The sequence below is a fragment of the Exophiala mesophila genome, assembly GCF_000836275.1.
Source record: "Exophiala mesophila strain CBS 40295 unplaced genomic scaffold supercont1.4, whole genome shotgun sequence".
In the NCBI taxonomy this organism is placed as follows: domain Eukaryota; kingdom Fungi; phylum Ascomycota; class Eurotiomycetes; order Chaetothyriales; family Herpotrichiellaceae; genus Exophiala; species Exophiala mesophila.
The window spans coordinates 72,770-90,493 of NW_015622507.1; the positions used below are offsets into that span (position 1 = coordinate 72,770).

The following is a 17,724-nucleotide window of genomic DNA, read 5'->3' on the forward strand; positions in this document are numbered from 1 at the left end:
GAAAACCCGACTCCCCTAGCACGGATGTTTGTTGGAAAAATCTCGCTGCAATACACATAGGAGCTCACGTCCAGCCCCGCACCATAGAATGTTACAAATGCGAATATGAAGAAGACTGCCGCTCCAGAGCCGGCTTTGTTGGTATTGTCGATACCACCATAGTGTGCAACCAAGGCAGTTTCGAATATGATGCATATCACGCATCCACTCTAGTCGAATTTCAGCAGGGTCCAGCATTGGACAAGGAATAAATATTACCAGGCATGTAACGATTACCTTAATCCGGCCAAAGCGGTCAATAATGAGCGAGTTGATCCAGTTCAGGAAAGCAGCCCAGGAGTTGTATATGGCTAACAGGAGTAATGGTTGGGAGCCAGTAAGGCCCAGATTGTTCAACATAAGAACCTTCGACATCTAGTTAGCACCTCACTGTTCGAAAGCAGATGAATACCCCCACCATGTAGTTTGAAATAACGAGAACTCCCGTCGATTGTGCAGATGCTTGAACCCAGAAACCGTAAAACATCCGCTTCCGAAATGATGGCACCTTCATAATCTGCCAGAAGGTCCTGACTTTTTGGAGCCCGTCGAGTGCAAGCTGTGTTTGTATCTGCACGAACTCTTCCCGTGCACCAACATGGTGGGGATCATCATCATTTGCGTGTAGCCTCTCGAGCACATCAAGTCCTAGCTGGCAATCAGCCAAGTGAGAAAGAGATTCTGAATTGGGGAGTTCGTCAAACCTTTTTGATCATGGCCATTGTTGATGAGCCACCTCGGAGACTCTGGGATCAATGGACTTCCCAGAGTTAGAATCAGGGGGGCGACACATTGTAAGGATAGAAGCAGTCTCCATTGGATTGTACCATTCGGCTCATAGTAGGTACCCAGCCCCGACCAGTTGGAAACGGCCTAGTCCTGTCAACTACCAACTCAATACACAATTGTACATCATACTTACATAGCCGGAGCAGAGAATAAACCCATGCGCACCAACAATACGGCCTCGCTGAAGAGCCGGAGAGATCTCCGAGAGGTACGTCGGGACGGAGCAATTCAGCCATGCGACTCCTAGGCCGTTGAAGAAGCGTGCTGCGAGGAACATGGCGATATGCACCGACCCGGCTTGTAAAGCGGCAGTGATTACACAGACAACCGCTGCAACCTGAATAGCTCGTCGACGACCAAGCACATCAAGCAGGGTGAATACACTCAAAGAGCCAATCACGCCGGCTCCGGCGTAAAGTCCATTCAATGCCCCAATGATGGAAGAGCCGTAAGGTGTTGTTGCCTCGAACCCAAAATAGTCATAGAAGGAAGGCTGACCGATGACGGTACCTATTATTGCTGAGTTGTACCCATAGGTGAAAGACCCCAGCGCAACGAAGAACGCAATGGCGAAGTTGTACCTGTTCGCTTTAGCCCTTTTGATAGGCTGCATTTTTGGAACTGGAGGCCGTGTGGAGATGTTGTTTGGCTAGTCGTTCTGTCTGGGACACAAGTTGGACAAGATCAAGGCTCTTGTATCCTTTATCTCCATGTAAGAGGCACCGCGGGGGTTTTAACGTCCCCCTTATCGACCTGCTATATCTGGTGATACACATATATTCTCCAGCTTTAAACCATATTTGACGTGCAAAGTTTAGATTCTTAATGTCTCCTTACCCTACCGAGTGGTCTTGTGAACTAAGGACGTACAGTGGCGGCGGGGGTTGATAATTCCCCTTCCTTTAATCCAATGAGTGAATGGTTAGTTGTGCGAGGCTCAGTATCCTAGTAGTTGCCTTCTTCCACAGCCTTGAGATGTGGGAATTCGTGGATGGGTCAGATTATCCAGAAACATGCTTCAGTATCGTATTTCGACAGGCGCAACGAAGGCAACAAAAGTCGCGTAACTTAGAAATATTCCACTCCTCATGGCATACTATTGTGCGTCGGGAGCCTATGCTTTCATCCTTAGCCGTCCCAATCGCTGCTCGCTCAAGGCTCAGTCCAAGTTATAGGGAACACAGAACTCTCAATCTAGCAGTCTTGACGATAGTTACTGTTGTGGAAAGGTACATGACTTAACTATTGTGAAATATGAGACCGCTTCAACAAAAAGCCAGCGTATCCCGACGCCGCCGACGCCTGGATTTGCTTCTTGTAGGAAGGGACACCACTCATATAGTTGAGCGCTTCCTTTGGCTTTCCAGGAATGTTACCGCCAAAGTACCAGCTCTCTGCTTCGTGGATGAGACTGTTAGTGCCCACATCATTCACGTGCTCGCGCCAATCAGCCTCTGCTTCCTCTGTCGCCTCAATTGTTCGATACTTATTTTGCCGCATAGACTCAAGACATTCGACGATCCATTTTCCCTGCATCTCAGCGCAAGCAGGCCCTGTAGTAAAAGCAGTTGGAGCTTGCGGACCGTACACAAAAAACATGTTTGGAAATCCGCTGGTTGCCATGCCCAGGTGTGAGTAAACGCCCCGCTTCCATTTGTCGCGAATGCTTTCAGACTTTCCTTGGATATCGATCTTAGTGATACTTCCAGTAATTGCATCAAATCCGGTCGCAAAGACAACTATATCAATCTCGTGTTCACGGCCGTCTGACGTTTTGATACCTTTTGCGGTGAACTCCTGAATAGGGGTGGCGCACGTGTCCACGAGCTCGACATTATCTTGGTTAAATACTTCAAAGAAACCTTGCTCTAGACTGACTCGTTTGGCGCCGAATGGGTGAGGAGCTTTAGATGGTGCTAACTTCTCCGCTTTGACAGGATCCTTGATTCTTGCCACAGTCTTCTCGCGCCAGAACCTGTACGCTGCATCGTTAACCTGCCGATCTTGGAGCATGTCTTTGAAGTTACCCAGCCAAAGTTGCAGGCCGCCAGCATCATAGAGTTCCTCAAACAATTCCAATTTCTCGGTTTCTGTCGCAGTGGCTCCCATCTTATCCGTAAAGTCATACGCGAAGCCAGCGAAAGTTGTGTCAATTTTATTCTTGGTCTCAGCAAATTCTTCCTTCATCTTTTGATTCAGTTCTTCATCAACCTTTCCTTGGCCCATAGGCAAGGCAAGGTTGGGCGTTCTCTGAAACACGATCAACTTTGAGGCTGTCTTGCCGCATGACTGGACCATCTGTACGCCACTAGCTCCTGTCCCAATGATCGCGACACTCTTGTCTTGTAGGTCCACACCACACTGAGGCCATCGGGCAGTGTGAAAGTGCTGACCCTGGAACAGTTCGATGTCCTTGTAGGAAGGAGTGTAAGGCTTAGAGGCAAATCCCGTACACAATATCACAAACTGAGCTTTGTGGACGATTTCGCTGGAGGGTCCTGTCGCGACATTCCATGACTGGGTCAATGAATCCCATGTTATCGAATTGGCTCTGGTATTGAACGATATGTCTTTCTCAAGATTCCATACTTTTCCAACGTGCTGGAAGTAATTTTGTATCTCATTTCGATCTGGATAAAGTTGGGTCCAATTCCAATTTTTCCAAGTCTCTTGTCCAGTGAATTGATAGACCGGGACTATGGTGTCTACCCTTGCGCCTGGGTAGCAATTCCAATACCAAGTTCCGCCCAGGGTTGGGCCTTCTTCAAAGCAGTGGACTGAGAACCCTGCTTTTCGTAAATGGTGCAAGTTATACATGCCACTAAAACCGGCACCAATGATAATGACATCGTAGCTGTTCTCGGGTTCAGCTGACCCCATTTTTGATTTTGCTAAAGGCTCTACGAGGGTTTTCGTCTCAAATGCATTCTCAGGGGTATTATAGCCTTTGTCTAGTGCGCGAGCATTTGCTGTGAGGCCATACTAGGTACGCAGACCGTGTGTACCTCAAACAAACCCAGTGGGGAAATCAGCTAGCGGGAATATCAAGATGCTCTTCGCGACAGTACTTCTATGGCAAAAGCCCTATGTAGCCACGTTGGTATCTCAGAAGAAGTTCATAAAACCCCACCCTGATTTGCGTTGAGTCATGAGACAGGGCCTCAGCAAAGTTTATCTTTACTCATTTCAAATGAAGAGGTGTACCGCCTTGCAGCAAATGACGATGCCCTTGACGATGTGAGTGTTAGTAAAGTATCGTCCATTCACACTCTAGATTACCAATGTGTAAATTCCAGCTCTACAGCTTTGATGCGGGGCTTTGTTTCTTGATCAATCTCTCATAGCCCTCCCTCATGGGTCGAGGCATCCCATCCTTCAGCGGTCGGCCCAATCTGCCACCGCTCTGGCCAACATAGACGTGGGTAGAGCCACCCACTGCTTTGACTTCTATCTCTCCCTTCTTGAAGATACCAACCTCGTACGTAACCGCGGATTTGCCCAGTTTGACAACTCGTAAACCACATTCTACTACGTCCGGATAGCTGACCGAACCGAAATAATCAAAATATGTGTTGGCGATGATAGCCGCCTGCTCGTGCTGGTTCATGGTGTACCCACACTCCTCTATCATATATTGATTGACAATGCTATCACATAAAACCCCGTAGCATGGGTTGTTCATATGACCGAAAATGTCGTTGTCGTTCCTAGGTCAATCAGCTGATACAGTCTCAATGGGTCTAACTCTCCACATACCACCTCAATCGGTATTCGGCCTGATACCCATAGTCATGTCGTTTGCGTTCGCGCTTAGAGACCGTATCGAGATTGTGACCCATTGCTGCCCAATGATAGCCGAGCGGGATTGAGTGAGAGACAGTGTGTCAGACAAACTGGTGCAGGGCCCCAACGAAGGATTCAACAGGGTGAGAATTCAGAGGGACGGCTTTGGCATATGATATGCGATGCTCATAGAACGCAGACCTTGAGACCAAGTTGTTTTCTTGAGCCTTTGAGCCTAAATGGCTAGATGCTTGGACCCCTCAGCCTTCGAAGCAGCCGCATCGAGTCTGTTCTCCTGAATTTCAAGTGCGGCGGGGTTTTAAATGCGAAGAAACCCAGCTTGTAGAGCATAGCACACCCTAAATATGTTACTTTAAATGGATGGAACTTGGGTTTCTGCATTTCCACCATTGGTAGCATTCAATTTCATCGAATTTGCAAATGGGTCTACATCTGGTTGGCAGACCTACCTCCACGGGGGATAAGTCCTGGGAGAAAGCTAGCAAGTTTGATGGGAATCCAAGCACAATTTACAACCCACCAGAGGGACTTCGGACGAACCTCGATGATTACCGGGACTGGATTAATAGTCGACATGGTCTAGGCATAAAGTCGTATGCTGAGTTACACGAGTTCTCAGTCAGACGACCTAATGACTTCTGGATGTCCCTGTGGGATTATTTCCCAGTCAAGGCTTCCGTGCAACCAACCATGGCTGTAGACGAAAGTGCATCCATTGATCAATTCCCACAGTTTTTCCCCGAAGCACGTCTAAACTATGCCGAAAATATGCTGGCCAAGTATGACCATAGTGTTGCTCTGAAATGCCTGTCAGAAGATGACTTGACAGGGCGAGAAGTGACCTGGATCGAGCTTTGGGAAACAGTACGCCAGCTTGCTGATGCGATGAGGGCGTCCGGAGTTGCCAAAGGGGACATCATTTGTGTTATTGGCAGTACGGGGGATATTTCGCTAGCTCTATTACTGGCCACGGCCTCGATCGGCGCCATATTCTCATCTTTTGCAACAGATGCTGGAGAACGGGTTCTGCTAGACCGGATGAGCCAGTTCCGGCCCAGATTGGTATTCTCAGAATCATCCTATATTTACGGCGGAAAGCGACATGATATCTCAAAAAGGGTCAGTGAAGTGTACAAACAACTTGACAGATCCCCCGATGCCTGTCTGGTCTGTACGTCGACTCAAACGCCTGATGGCTGGTTAGCACTCGACGACTTTCGGAGCCGTGGGAGTGGGAGACAGCTGAAATTCACCCAAGTTTCATTCTCACATCCACTGTTAGTAGCCTTTTCGTCTGGAACTACAGGAACACCTAAAGGGATCATACACGGCCACGGCGGTGTCATTATGAACGGGATGAAAGAGGCATTCCTCCACCGGAACTTTGGCTCTGGCAAAGACGTGTATTATCATTATTCCGGGATAGGCTGGATCCTCTGGAACATTATGATCGGTGCTCTGATGAGTGGCACAACCTTGGTACTCTATGATGGATCTCCTTTTCAGCCTTCGCCGCAACGATGCCTTGATGCTGTACTGGATGCCGGAGTTACAGCCCTGGGTGCGGGGCCTCGATACTTCTCGGAGCTCCAAAAGCATGATGTTAGTATCCAGTGTCGTCCTGCATTGAGGATGATTCTCTCAGCCGGGGCTATCTTGACCGAGTCCCAATCGCTATGGCTTAAACAAACCTTCGGGCCCCTGTGTCAAATCTCTTTTTCTGGGGGGACGGAACTTTGTGGCAACTTTATCGAAGGCTCGATAAATTTGCCATGCTATGCTGGGGAGATGACTGTCAAGGCTCTGGGCATGGATATCGACATCTTTGATCAAACAGGTCAACCTGTCAAAGAAGGGATCAGTGGAGAGCTAGTCTGCAAAAAGCCATTTCCCAACATGCCAGTCGGCTTCTGGAATGACCCCGAGAGAATTAAATACTTCGATACATACTTCTCAACATTCCCACATGTTTGGAGACATGGGGACTTCATTCGACAGAATCCTCAAACGAAATCATTGGTGATACTCGGCCGAAGTGATGGTGTACTGAATCCTTCTGGTGTCCGCTTTGGAACTGCTGAGATTTACTCAATCATTGAACGGAATTTTGCTGATCAGATCTTGGACAGCATCTGTGCATCCCAACAGAGGCCTGCGGATCAAGTGGAACGAGTTTTCCTCTTCATACGCATGCAGAGTGGTAGCCATTTCTCGGCGACACTAGAAAAGGCGATACGTGACCAAATTACCAGAGATCTTAGCCGGCGACATGTGCCACAATGCATATTCGCTGTGTCTGAAATTCCGTACAACGTCAATGGCAAGAAGCTTGAGATTCCTCTGAAAGGGGTCTTATCCGGCGGGAGCGCTTTTCTATCTAAAACGAAGAATACTGTAGAAGAGAAGGCTGTTCTAGGGCAGTATCTCCGCTATTATCAAGTCGAGACAATTGCAGAGAAGGATGGAGTAGCTGTGGCTAAACTGTGATCGAGAGTGCAGCAGATTTTGAGACCCCGGCGTTCCCGGTTACTCTACAACGAACTGTGGTCTTCACACTCCAGATTTCAAAATACCATAATTATCCACCTAATATCAACATGTTAAAGACATGGGGCAATAGCCGCGCGGGGTTTTCCCTTGGGGACTGAAAGTGATTCGGCGTTCGTAACTCTGACCTCTTCCTGGATCCCCCGCAAATGAAAACGACAGAGAGAGCAAAAGCAAGAGTTAGCGTTCCAATTGTTGGTGTACCACCTAGAAGTACATCGCCAGGAAGTCAAGCAGAGAGAACCTTGCCTAGTAAACCCATTGCAATATGTCGAACTATCAAGGACACCGCACACCCCCTAAGGTGGACGGTTGCAAGTTGGACTTTTCAATCCGTCACATCATGATAGTCACGATCGATCGACCTCATCGGATGAATTCGATACCTTATGCCCTTCATTGGCAGCTTGACGCTCTTTGGTCGTTTTTCGATGCGGAGGAGTCTTTGCGAGTTGGCATTATCACAGGGACAGGAACGAAGGCATTTTGTGCTGGGTCTGACCTGATCGAAATCGATAAGGTCAACTCAGAGAATCAGTTTGCCGTTCAGTCGACTAGTCCCTGGGCGAAAAGTCATCCAAACTCGGGGTTTGCGGGTCTCAGTCGCCGCGTGGGTCGAAAACCGATCATCGCAGCTGTGAATGGGTTGGCACTTGGTGGAGGAATGGAGATTGTTCTGAACTGGTAAGTAGGATTTAACCTAGAGTAAGAGGCTTCGGAGGATGGCATGGCTGACGATGTGTTGCAATCAGTGATATGGTGATTGCGTCGCCGACTTCATCATTCGGCCTTCCCGAAGCCCACCGAGGTCTTTACGCGAGTGGAGGAGGACTTCCACGGTTGCTTCGAACCGTAGGCCTGCCGGTGGCCAGTGATATGGCTCTTACTGGGCGTCGGTTCACAGTCTCAGAGGCTTTGGGCTACCACCTGATCAATCGCGTCTCTAATAAGCCAGAGTCATTGATGGTGGAAGCGGTTGAGATCGCAACAACTATCGCGAACATCTCGCCAGATGCAATCATTGTGACAAGGGCCGCGTTGAGGGAAGCGTGGGAAACGGCGAGCGTCGAGCGTGCCTTTCAACTTACGCATGAGCGGTTTGACAAGAAGTTGATGAAAGGGGCCAATGCAAAGGAAGGGTTGGCAGCATTCAGAGAGAAGAGGTTGCCCGTGTGGCAACCAGCCAAATTGTAAAAGATCACCGCCTCGACAGCCTAGACCTTTTACCTTTTCTGGGTCCTTGGTGTCCGTTCGTGATTCACAAAGTTTGCGAGAATCATGTCTCGGCACATCTCTGAAGGATGCGAGGTTATTTAAGAGCGACTCAGGCAGCTTTGACGATTACAATGCTATGGATGTCGATGTCGACCTCTGTACTATCTAGGTAAAATATGTTATCGAGGCGGGGTAGACAGTGGTGCTTTGTCATCGATTTCTGCAGCCACTCTAGCGCCTATACGTCAACTTATTGTCTTTAAGGGTAATTTTGCATCGCATACTTTGGCGAGCTTGTCAAGGTCCACAAAATCTGGCTGATACGCCCGGAGCTATTGGACGATACATTGAGAGGCAACTTTGAATGAATAGACCTTTCAAAAGAAGACTAGGCCTAGTGATAGGTCCGTTATATCAGGATTTCTAGGTCGACTCGGGACTGGCTTGGTTACCAGCTTAGTTCGGACATGCGCTGGCATCAAAGTGCCAACAGGCACAGGTATAAAGAGCAGGAACCATCACTGAGATGCGCCATGTCATGCCGAGCAGACCATTCATCTCGAGGTAGCTTTAGTAGGGACTGTCCACTTTTTTTACACGTTAAAGAGTTGCCCTAAATCTACAGAAATCCATTGTTTCAGCATGGGGATTGATTTCACCGTCTTCAAAGGCTCGCAAGATGGAAATATTGTGGAGGCTAAGGGCCATCGAGAGGTCGGTCCGACCCAAGCTGTGGTCCAAATCAGTCACTGCGGAGTGTGTTTCACAGACGAGCATTATCGGCACGTCGATCAAGGCCTGGGGCATGAAGGCGTGGGTGTGATTGTCGAACTCGGAAGCGCTGCAACGTTGGTGTCAGACTTGAAGATTGGTGACCGTGTGGGCATGGGTTGGATGCAGAAGTTCTGCGGGTATTGCAGGCCATGCCTGACAGGACAGCAATTCAAGTGCTTGAATTCAGAGCAGTTTGGGTCTAGCAACTTGGACGTCGGCTGCTTTAGTACTGGGATAGTTTGGGATGTGTCTGCACTGTTCAAGATCCCAGATGAGTATCCATCAGAAGCTGTTGGACCTCTGATGTGTGGAGGAGCTAGTGAGTATACGTCGCGGCTCAGAAGGTGGACCAGCATTGGGCTAACAAGACTGGACAGCTGTTTGGGGTCCTCTATATGAGCACAACCTCAAGCCGGGATCGCGAATAGGGATCGTGGGGATCGGAGGTCTGGGCCATCTGGCCATTCAATTTGCCGTCAAAGCTGGATTTGAAGCTGTCGTCTTCTCGACGTCAGACTCCAAGAAGGATGAGGCGTTGAGGTTTGGGGCAACTGAATTCCACGCCACCCAAGAGGTTTCCAAGTTTCAACAGATGGAGCCTATTGATGCCTTGTTGATTACAGCATCCGTCCTGCCTGATCTGTCCCTGTGAGTGGTGCTGAGGCTCGACGAGGTTGCTGGTGGCTGACCTTTTATGCAGCTACATTCCGATCCTGGCGCCTTTTGCCAAAATCTTTCCACTTACAATTGCATTTGAGGCGATTCCTGTGCCAGCACTGCCGCTTGTAGTAGGTGGATATCAGGTGATCGGGTCGGCGGGAGCACACTCGCAATCTCTGAAGGAAATGTTGAGATTTGCTGCAAAACATAACATCAGGCCTACTATTGAAAAATATCCAATGACGAAGGAGGGAGTTGAGCTAGCGCTGTCGAAGTTGAGAGATGGAACGGTGAGGTACCGAGGCGTTCTCGAAGTTTGAGATGAGGTACCAGGTACATAGGTACCTAGTTACCCTGGGCGGTCTCAGCCTCGTCTGTCAGAGCCTCGTCATCAGGGTGGTCATAATGGATGAAGGAGGCAACAACTCATGAGATACGGAGGAAGGAGCAACCGGATGAGGGCACATGTCATGGAAAGTGGTGATAGTGCCGCATATGGCAAGGGCGCCCGAGGGCCCAGAGCCATTTTTGCAGTACTAAGTCTATAGTTTAGCGCTCACTCAGCCCAGGGGTGTGGGTATCTCATTATCTCTCTCTTATAGATTCAATCATCGTCATTTACTCATCATCATTCCACGCCAGCATACGGAGTATACGTTAATATCACGAAGACGCATCCTTTCTAGAATCTGGTGATCTTTATTTTTCATGTGTAGTAGATACATTATATAGGTACCAGGGTTTAGGTGTCGTGGGCCGAGGGGCGCACGGGGGAGTTAGAGGCTGCTTTAGTAGGGTAGGTGTACCGAGTCAGAGGTCTTTTAAGTAGCACTCGGGCCACTCGGTCCTCTCAGTAGTACGGAGTAGAGCTGCATTTGCACCCTTTTAGTAGACACTAGTCTTCCTCGGCTCTACCCCAGTTGCAGTCTTGGCATTCATGTCCCCCAACTCATTTTCCATCCTCTTGCTCGCTTCCCGCCTCTCGCTCAGACCCAAAATTTATCCTCGTCCACCACACAAGTGTGGGACTTTTTTGGTGACTCACGATGCGATTCTAGGACTTTTGGTCAACATTTCATGATCCCATAACCCTCGTTGCACCGGCATCTCAACAGCTTCTAGCCGCCACCATGGCTGGTCGACGCTCCATGTGGTCCCTTTCCTCGCGCACTCGTGTGCTCTCGACACGACCGCAAGCAGCTGGTTCCCTCCTCGACAGCATCATCCCTGCCACTCGTCGCACCAAAACCACCAATTCCACCTCGGCCCTCGCATACAAGGCCCTTCATCGACGTTCCCCCCTTCCTCTTCCAGTCACGGATACTTCGCCTCAGTATGGCGCTGCCGCCGCTGTCTCCTCGATCCTTTACGAAACTCCCGTCCCCTCTCAAGCTCCCCCCAAGAAGCATATTCTCAACTGCTTGGTCCAGAACGAGCCTGGTGTTCTCTCACGTGTTTCCGGTATCCTTGCCGCTCGCGGTTTCAACATTGATTCCTTGGTTGTTTGCAATACCGAGGTCTCGGATCTATCACGGATGACCATTGTTCTACAAGGCCAGGACGGCGTTGTTGAACAAGCCCGAAGACAACTCGAAGATTTGGTTCCCGTCTGGGCCGTGCTCGACTACACATCTGCCGCCTTGGTGCAACGCGAACTGTTGCTGGCAAAAGTCTCCATTCTTGGACCTGAGGTGTACGAGGAGCTAATGGAGCATCATAGAGAGATGACCAGTCCGGAAAGTGAGCATGGCTCCGGTGAACTTGGCAGTATCGAAGAGAATGCCGACCGCAGACTGCAAGAGCTGGAAGAGAATCGCAGTTCGGAGGACTCCTCCCTCCTACAGCGCGCAAAGGAGTTGCTTGGCCAGGGTGGAAGCTACCATCCCAGCCGTCTCGCTGCCAGCCAGGCTTTGCGCCACAAACACGAGCATCTCGAGGCCATCACTCACCTGACTCATCAATTTGGTGGCAAGGTCCTCGATATCAGCACCAACAATTGCATTGTCGAGGTGTAAGTATTCGACTCTATACAGTGGTGGTTCCCTGAGACTGACATGTGCTTAGGTCGGCCAAACCCAGCAGAATCGATTCTTTCATGAAACTCATCGCCCCCTTTGGAATCCTGGAATCTGCCCGTACCGGCTTGATGGCACTCCCCAGGTCCCCTCTCTATGGGCCTAATGAAGAACTCCAGCGTGATGCTGATGAAGTGGTCGATGCAAGCACTCTTCCTCCTGGCTAGAAACGATTTCGAATCTTGGCATGGTGCAAGGCACATGGTCAAGCTGTGGCCGTGGGCTGTGGCGTAGATAGGAGGGGCAACCTTTGGATATTTTATTCTGGCGTGAGACTACAATTGAAGGGGACGGATGACTGCTACATCTCAAGTTCTCCGTTGCCTGTTTATACGTACAATGCCACGGATCGAGTTTGGAGGCAACCACATTCTCGATTAATTTCTCTCGAAACATAGATCTGAGAATAACTGTGTTGACTTGAGTGTCCCTCTATCAACGGTCGTGTCACGTTATGTTGGAAGCAACTATACAGTATATGTTGTCCGTAGGGTGGCCAGACGGTGGTGCGGGGCCTAAGTAAGTAGTCCCAGTTCAATCAGGTATATAATGTAATTAGTGACAAGCTTTGGAGGATTTCATCACGAGTTCGCACTTCACTTCGCACGTGAGGCTTGAGAGTTTTGCCGTGCACACTCTTTCACACTCTCACAACTGTAGAGACTTGGACCTTCTACCACCAAACTCTTGTACAATCCTGTTGGTTCTAGCCCTTAACGCCATGGTGTTTTTTTTGCCGGCCATTATCCCTCCAACCGAGTTCTTCCCTCCATCCCCACAGGCGTTTCAACTTCTGTTCAACCTCTTTCGGAGCTTTCTACTAGTAGGTTTGATAGGCAGTTCCTTGCAGATGTTTCTACTACCTTCGTTGATGTTACAATATGACTGTTGCGTCCAGTCGCCCTATGCTTTACCTCAAACATAGCATTTTTCACTTCAAACACTAATACACGATTCCTTTGCAGCTATCTATCCTCCAATGGACACCTCTAGGCAATCGTCAAGCAATGGGCAAGACTTCCTCAACATCCCGCCTGAACTTACCAGGACGATATGCTTGGGCCTTTGCCGAAGTGATCGGTCCAGTTAATCTCCTATTCATCCTTTACGTGTTGCCCTCGAAAGTGAAGCCTGAGCCGGCCGCAGACTCCAGTCTTCTTGGGACAGGTCTTTCTCTTCAGATGGAGATCATGGGAGTCTTATATGTGCTACATTACGTCAACCGTGCATTGGTCACACCTTTGTATCTTGCACCTAGCATCTCTCCAATTCATCCGTTGGTTTCTGCTATGATGGCAACATTCCAGTTCGTCAACTCCAGTAACCTCGCGTGTTGGCTTATCTACACCAGCCTCGCAATAGACTTCAAAGAAACTCCTATCTTCTCAATGGGCGCGGTCTTTGGGTTAGCTGTCTTCTTCACGGGCTTCGTCGGCAATGTTCGAGCAGATGCAAGACTATTTGACCTCAGGCGGGGGGCGGCGAAACGCAAAGCAAAGTCGGAAGGCAAGGCACTCATTACATATGACAAGGTCTATGTCATTCCCCCGGCACAAGGCATGTTCAAACACATCTTGTACCCTCATTACGCTTTTGAATGGCTGGAATGGACTGGATTCTACATCTTAGGAGGCTCATGGGGCTTGGGCTGGGGGTATGAGAGCGCTGCACTCTGGTTTGTTATTGTGGAGTTCGCCACCATGCTCCCACGAACAGTCAGTGGCCGTCAATGGTACGAGCAAAAGTTCGGTAAGCGTGCTGTCTCTGGCCGCGCAGGGGTAATACCTTGGTTGAATTTATAATTTGTGCTGGGTAAATATTACTAGATACAATTGGAATATGGAGCAGTAGCAACATGGTCAGCATCTATAACTCGCATGGTCCGCCCGAAAATGCTGCGTTTTCGGCTCAACAGCCCACTGTAAATTATTTAGACGCTAGCACCACTAGTAGGTATCTATGCTTATAGTGCAAAGAATTTCCTACGGTTAAGGTTTTTTGTTCCTATAGTTCCAGTACTCGTATGTACGTGGGAAGGTGCAGTACGAGTACACTTGTGTCCTTCTTACCTAGGTATCCATCGTGTCCCGTCTAAAAAAGAATGCGTGGCAGAAGGTATGTGCGGGTGTGGCCCATTCTGTCTGACGGATTTACCACCCCACCTACCCTATCAAGCATCCATTGCCCTGTGAAACACGTATTTTCGCGTTTTCGCCCGCCCGCCATGCCTGTTCACGAAAGACATCCCTCCCCCTCCTCCTCCCGCTCCCGCTCACGCAATAATGTCGGAGCTCAGCAAAATTTCCCTTTCCTGACTGCACCACACTTTTCTCACCGCCCTCACATTTCCTTTCTTCTCTTCCCATCTCGCTATCCCTTAATTTTCCTTCCCCGACTTCTTCGTTGATCTCTCTCTTCTCTCAGAATATCAACAGAAGTCCCATCGTTATTAGGATCCCCCAGACTTTTTTCAAACCATTCGCCAAAATGGTGCAATCGTGAGTCAACCCCCATCACACCTCTTTGATTCATATGGTGAGAAATTTTGGCTAATTACGTTCCAGTTCTGTCTTGGGCTTCCCCCGCATGGGTGCCAACCGCGAGCTGAAGAAGGCAACCGAAGCATACTGGGCAGGAAAGACCACAAAGGAAGAGCTTTTGAACGAAGGAAAAAGACTTCGACTTGAGCATTGGAAAATCCAGAAAGATGCCGGCATCGACATCATCCCCAGCAATGACTTTGCCTTCTACGATCAAGTCTTGAGCCAAATCCAGCTCTTTGGTGTCGTGCCTGAACGTTACACAAAATATAACCTCGACCCCATTGATGAGTACTTTGCAATGGGTCGAGGTCTGCAGAGACCTGCCGACGGAGACAAGCCTGCAGTCGATGTTCCTGCCTTGGTAGGTCCCCAGTGATCCTAGTATCCCATGAGCCAACTCGTACTGACCGCACCAGGAAATGGTCAAATGGTTTGACTCCAACTACCATTATGTCAAGCCTACCCTCCAAGATAACCAGTCTTTCAAGCTTGATTCCAACCCCAAGCCAGTGGTGGAGTTCCTCGAGGCCAAGGAAGCCGGCATTATCACTCGCCCCGTCCTTCTCGGACCCGTGTCCTTCCTGCACCTGGGCAAGCCTGATCGTGGACAATCCATCGACCCCATCGACGCTCTTGACAAGCTCCTGCCATTGTACTCCGACCTCCTCAAACAACTCAAGGACGCAGGTGCCGAAACAGTTCAAATCGACGAGCCCATTCTTGTGTACGATCTACCTGAAAAAGTCAAGGCAGCTTTCAAGCCCGCCTATGAGAAACTGGGCAGCCTTGGCTCTTCCGCACCCAAGATTGTCCTTGCGACCTATTTTGGAGACATTGTCCACAACATTGATGTCCTGGAGAACCTGAAGAGCCTCTACGCCATCCACATTGATCTCGTCCGCAACCCCGAGCAACTCGACACCGTCCTCGCCGCGCTCGGCCCCAATCAGATTCTTTCAGCCGGTGTCGTCGATGGCCGCAACATCTGGAAGACCAACTTCCAAAAGGCCATTGAGAAGGTCGAGGCCGCCGTGCAGAAACTCGGCAAGGACAGAGTCATTGTTGCTAGCTCCAGCTCCCTGCTTCACACACCCCATACTCTCAAGAGCGAGAAGAACCTCGACCCTGAAATCGCAGACTGGTTCAGCTTTGCCTCGGAGAAGACTGTTGAAATTGCCACCATTGCCAAAGCTGTTACTGAAGGCCCTGCTTCAGTTCGAGAGGCGCTCGAGGCTAATGCCAAGTCGCAGCAAGCTCGCGCCTCGTCCAAGCGCACCAATGACCAGGCTGTCAAGGAGCGCCAACAAAACGTCACCCCTGAACAACACAATCGCAAGTCTGAGTTCCCTGTCCGTATTGCTGCGCAACAGAAGCGCCTCAATCTACCCCTGTTTCCTACCACGACCATTGGCTCCTTCCCTCAGACCAAGGAGATCCGTATTCAGCGCAACAAGTTCACCAAGGGCGAAATCAGTGCAGCCGAATACGAAAAGTTCATTGAAAAGGAGATCCAGGATGTTGTCAAGATCCAGGAGGAATTGGGTCTTGATGTCTTTGTGCATGGTGAGCCCGAGCGAAATGACATGGTGCAATATTTTGGAGAACGCCTGAATGGGTACGCATTCACGACCAATGGATGGGTGCAGTCATATGGCTCTCGATGCGTGCGACCTCCAATTGTGGTGGGAGACATCTCTCGCCCTGCTCCAATGACGGTCAAGGAATCCAAGTACGCGGCCTCCATCTCCAAGAAGCCAATGAAGGGCATGCTCACCGGGCCCATCACCTGTTTGAGATGGTCATTCCCTCGCGACGACGTGCATCAATCGGTCCAGGCTCAACAGCTGGCTCTCGCCCTCCGCGACGAGGTCGTCGACCTTGAGCAGGGCGGCGTGTATGTGATTCAGGTTGACGAACCCGCGCTCCGTGAAGGTCTCCCCCTTCGCAAGGGCAAGGAACGAACCGACTACCTCAAGTGGGCGGTTGATGCTTTCCGTCTGGCAACTGCGGGTGTCGAAGATGGTACCCAGATTCACAGCCACTTCTGTTACTCGGAGTTTCAAGACTTTTTCTATGCCATTGCAGCTCTCGACGCCGATGTGCTGTCGATCGAAAACAGCAAGTCGGACGCCAAGTTGCTCAAGGTGTTTGTGGATGAGGCATATCCACGCCACATCGGGCCCGGAGTCTACGACATCCACTCACCGCGGGTTCCTTCGCAGCAAGAAATCCACGACCGAATCCAGGAGATGTTGCAGTACTTGAAGCCTGAACAGTTGTGGATCGACCCCGACTGCGGGCTCAAGACACGACAATGGAAGGAAACCAAGGCAGCGCTCACCAACATGGTCAACGCAGCCAAGGCGTTCCGTGCTCAGTACACAAAGTAGTGGTGACACGGTGAAGGGGCATATCGGTGGAAGGACCGGATGCCCGCAACATGGCTTTGAATCAATCAACCTGATCAAAGCTAGAGACATGGCGTCCAGGCAACAGGACGAATGAATGACGAGAAGTTCAAAAAGTGTTTTTTCAACATGATACCACGATCGTACGAGGGCGGGCAAAAGTCGATCTTAACATCGGCGTTTTAAGCTTGCCCTAGACAACAGGCTCGGGCGGAAAGGACATGGGTTGATGAGATGAATTTAGAGTACTGGGTTGTGCTTCGAGGCTCCTGGCTGGTGACGATTCAACAAGTTGCATGTCCCATTTAGGTCGTTAGGGACCCTGACTTGGTTTTTCAGAGCGATAAGGCGATCGGAAGACCGATTGCTTTGCACAATGTGAATGATCTTAAGTCTACTATATGACGAGCCCTTGTGTGAGACGTGACATTGACATTTTAGTGATCGCTGGTGTTGAGACCAACTTGTAGGTCACATGGTCCAAGGACACATGACGTAGCAAGAAGCTCTCAGCCACAACCAGGTATACATGCAAAGGGCGGTCTCGAAGTGGTCATGCATATCTCAAGATTGTAGGGGAACAAAACGGCAAGTCCAGAAGCGGTAGAGGACGAAATCAAGTGGTGACTTGTATCGCCACAGGTGAGGAGGGGAGGCGGTTAGTCACTAGAGAGGTGTATCTGTCAAAGTACCTACGAAGTACCGAGTGAGACGGTCGCGACGGTGAATGGTGAGATCAGGTTCGGCGTTCCCAAGCGAGGCCAAGGGTTATGATCGGTTAGGGCGATGATCAACTGTACACCATGCAACGGACGCAAGATGTGATGCAGGTACTTCTGGAGACGCATGATTAGTGGACTTCAGTAGGAC

General features: G+C 49.9%; 3 protein-coding genes across 3 annotated transcripts; all 3 read left to right on the forward strand.

Moving 5' to 3' along the window:
- Positions 1-10,824: 10,824 nt before the first annotated feature.
- PV10_05302 (acetolactate synthase, small subunit) lies at positions 10,825-12,473 on the forward strand. Its single transcript, XM_016369951.1, has 2 exons — positions 10,825-11,839; positions 11,893-12,473. Exons 1-2 carry the CDS (start codon positions 10,959-10,961, stop codon positions 12,068-12,070), a joined length of 1,059 nt encoding a protein of 352 aa, XP_016222244.1. The 5' UTR covers positions 10,825-10,958; the 3' UTR covers positions 12,071-12,473.
- Positions 12,474-12,868: 395 nt separating this feature from the next.
- On the forward strand, positions 12,869-13,705 carry PV10_05303 (uncharacterized protein; the record flags this gene model as incomplete). The annotated part of the gene is made up of 1 exon (XM_016369952.1): positions 12,869-13,705. Exon 1 carries the CDS (start codon positions 12,911-12,913, stop codon positions 13,703-13,705), a length of 795 nt encoding a protein of 264 aa, XP_016222245.1. The 5' UTR covers positions 12,869-12,910.
- A 463-nt stretch (positions 13,706-14,168) lies between these two features.
- PV10_05304 (5-methyltetrahydropteroyltriglutamate-homocysteine S-methyltransferase) lies at positions 14,169-17,256 on the forward strand. The gene is made up of 3 exons (XM_016369953.1): positions 14,169-14,401; positions 14,468-14,807; positions 14,863-17,256. Exons 1-3 carry the CDS (start codon positions 14,391-14,393, stop codon positions 16,834-16,836), a joined length of 2,325 nt encoding a protein of 774 aa, XP_016222246.1. The 5' UTR covers positions 14,169-14,390; the 3' UTR covers positions 16,837-17,256.
- Positions 17,257-17,724: the final 468 nt, after the last annotated feature.

What these genes read in the sequence shown, in the direction of transcription:
- PV10_05304 (XM_016369953.1), top strand. An exon ending in CAGTCGATGTTCCTGCCTTG is followed by an intron (nt 14,808 to 14,862) that starts GTAGGTCCCCAG and finishes TGACCGCACCAG; the next exon opens with GAAATGGTCAAATGGTTTGA.
- PV10_05302 (XM_016369951.1), top strand. Translation starts at nt 10,959, where the DNA reads ATGGCTGGTCGACGCTCCATGTGGTCCCTTTCCTCGCGCACTCGTGTG. An exon ending in AACAATTGCATTGTCGAGGT is followed by an intron (nt 11,840 to 11,892) that starts GTAAGTATTCGA and finishes ACATGTGCTTAG; the next exon opens with GTCGGCCAAACCCAGCAGAA.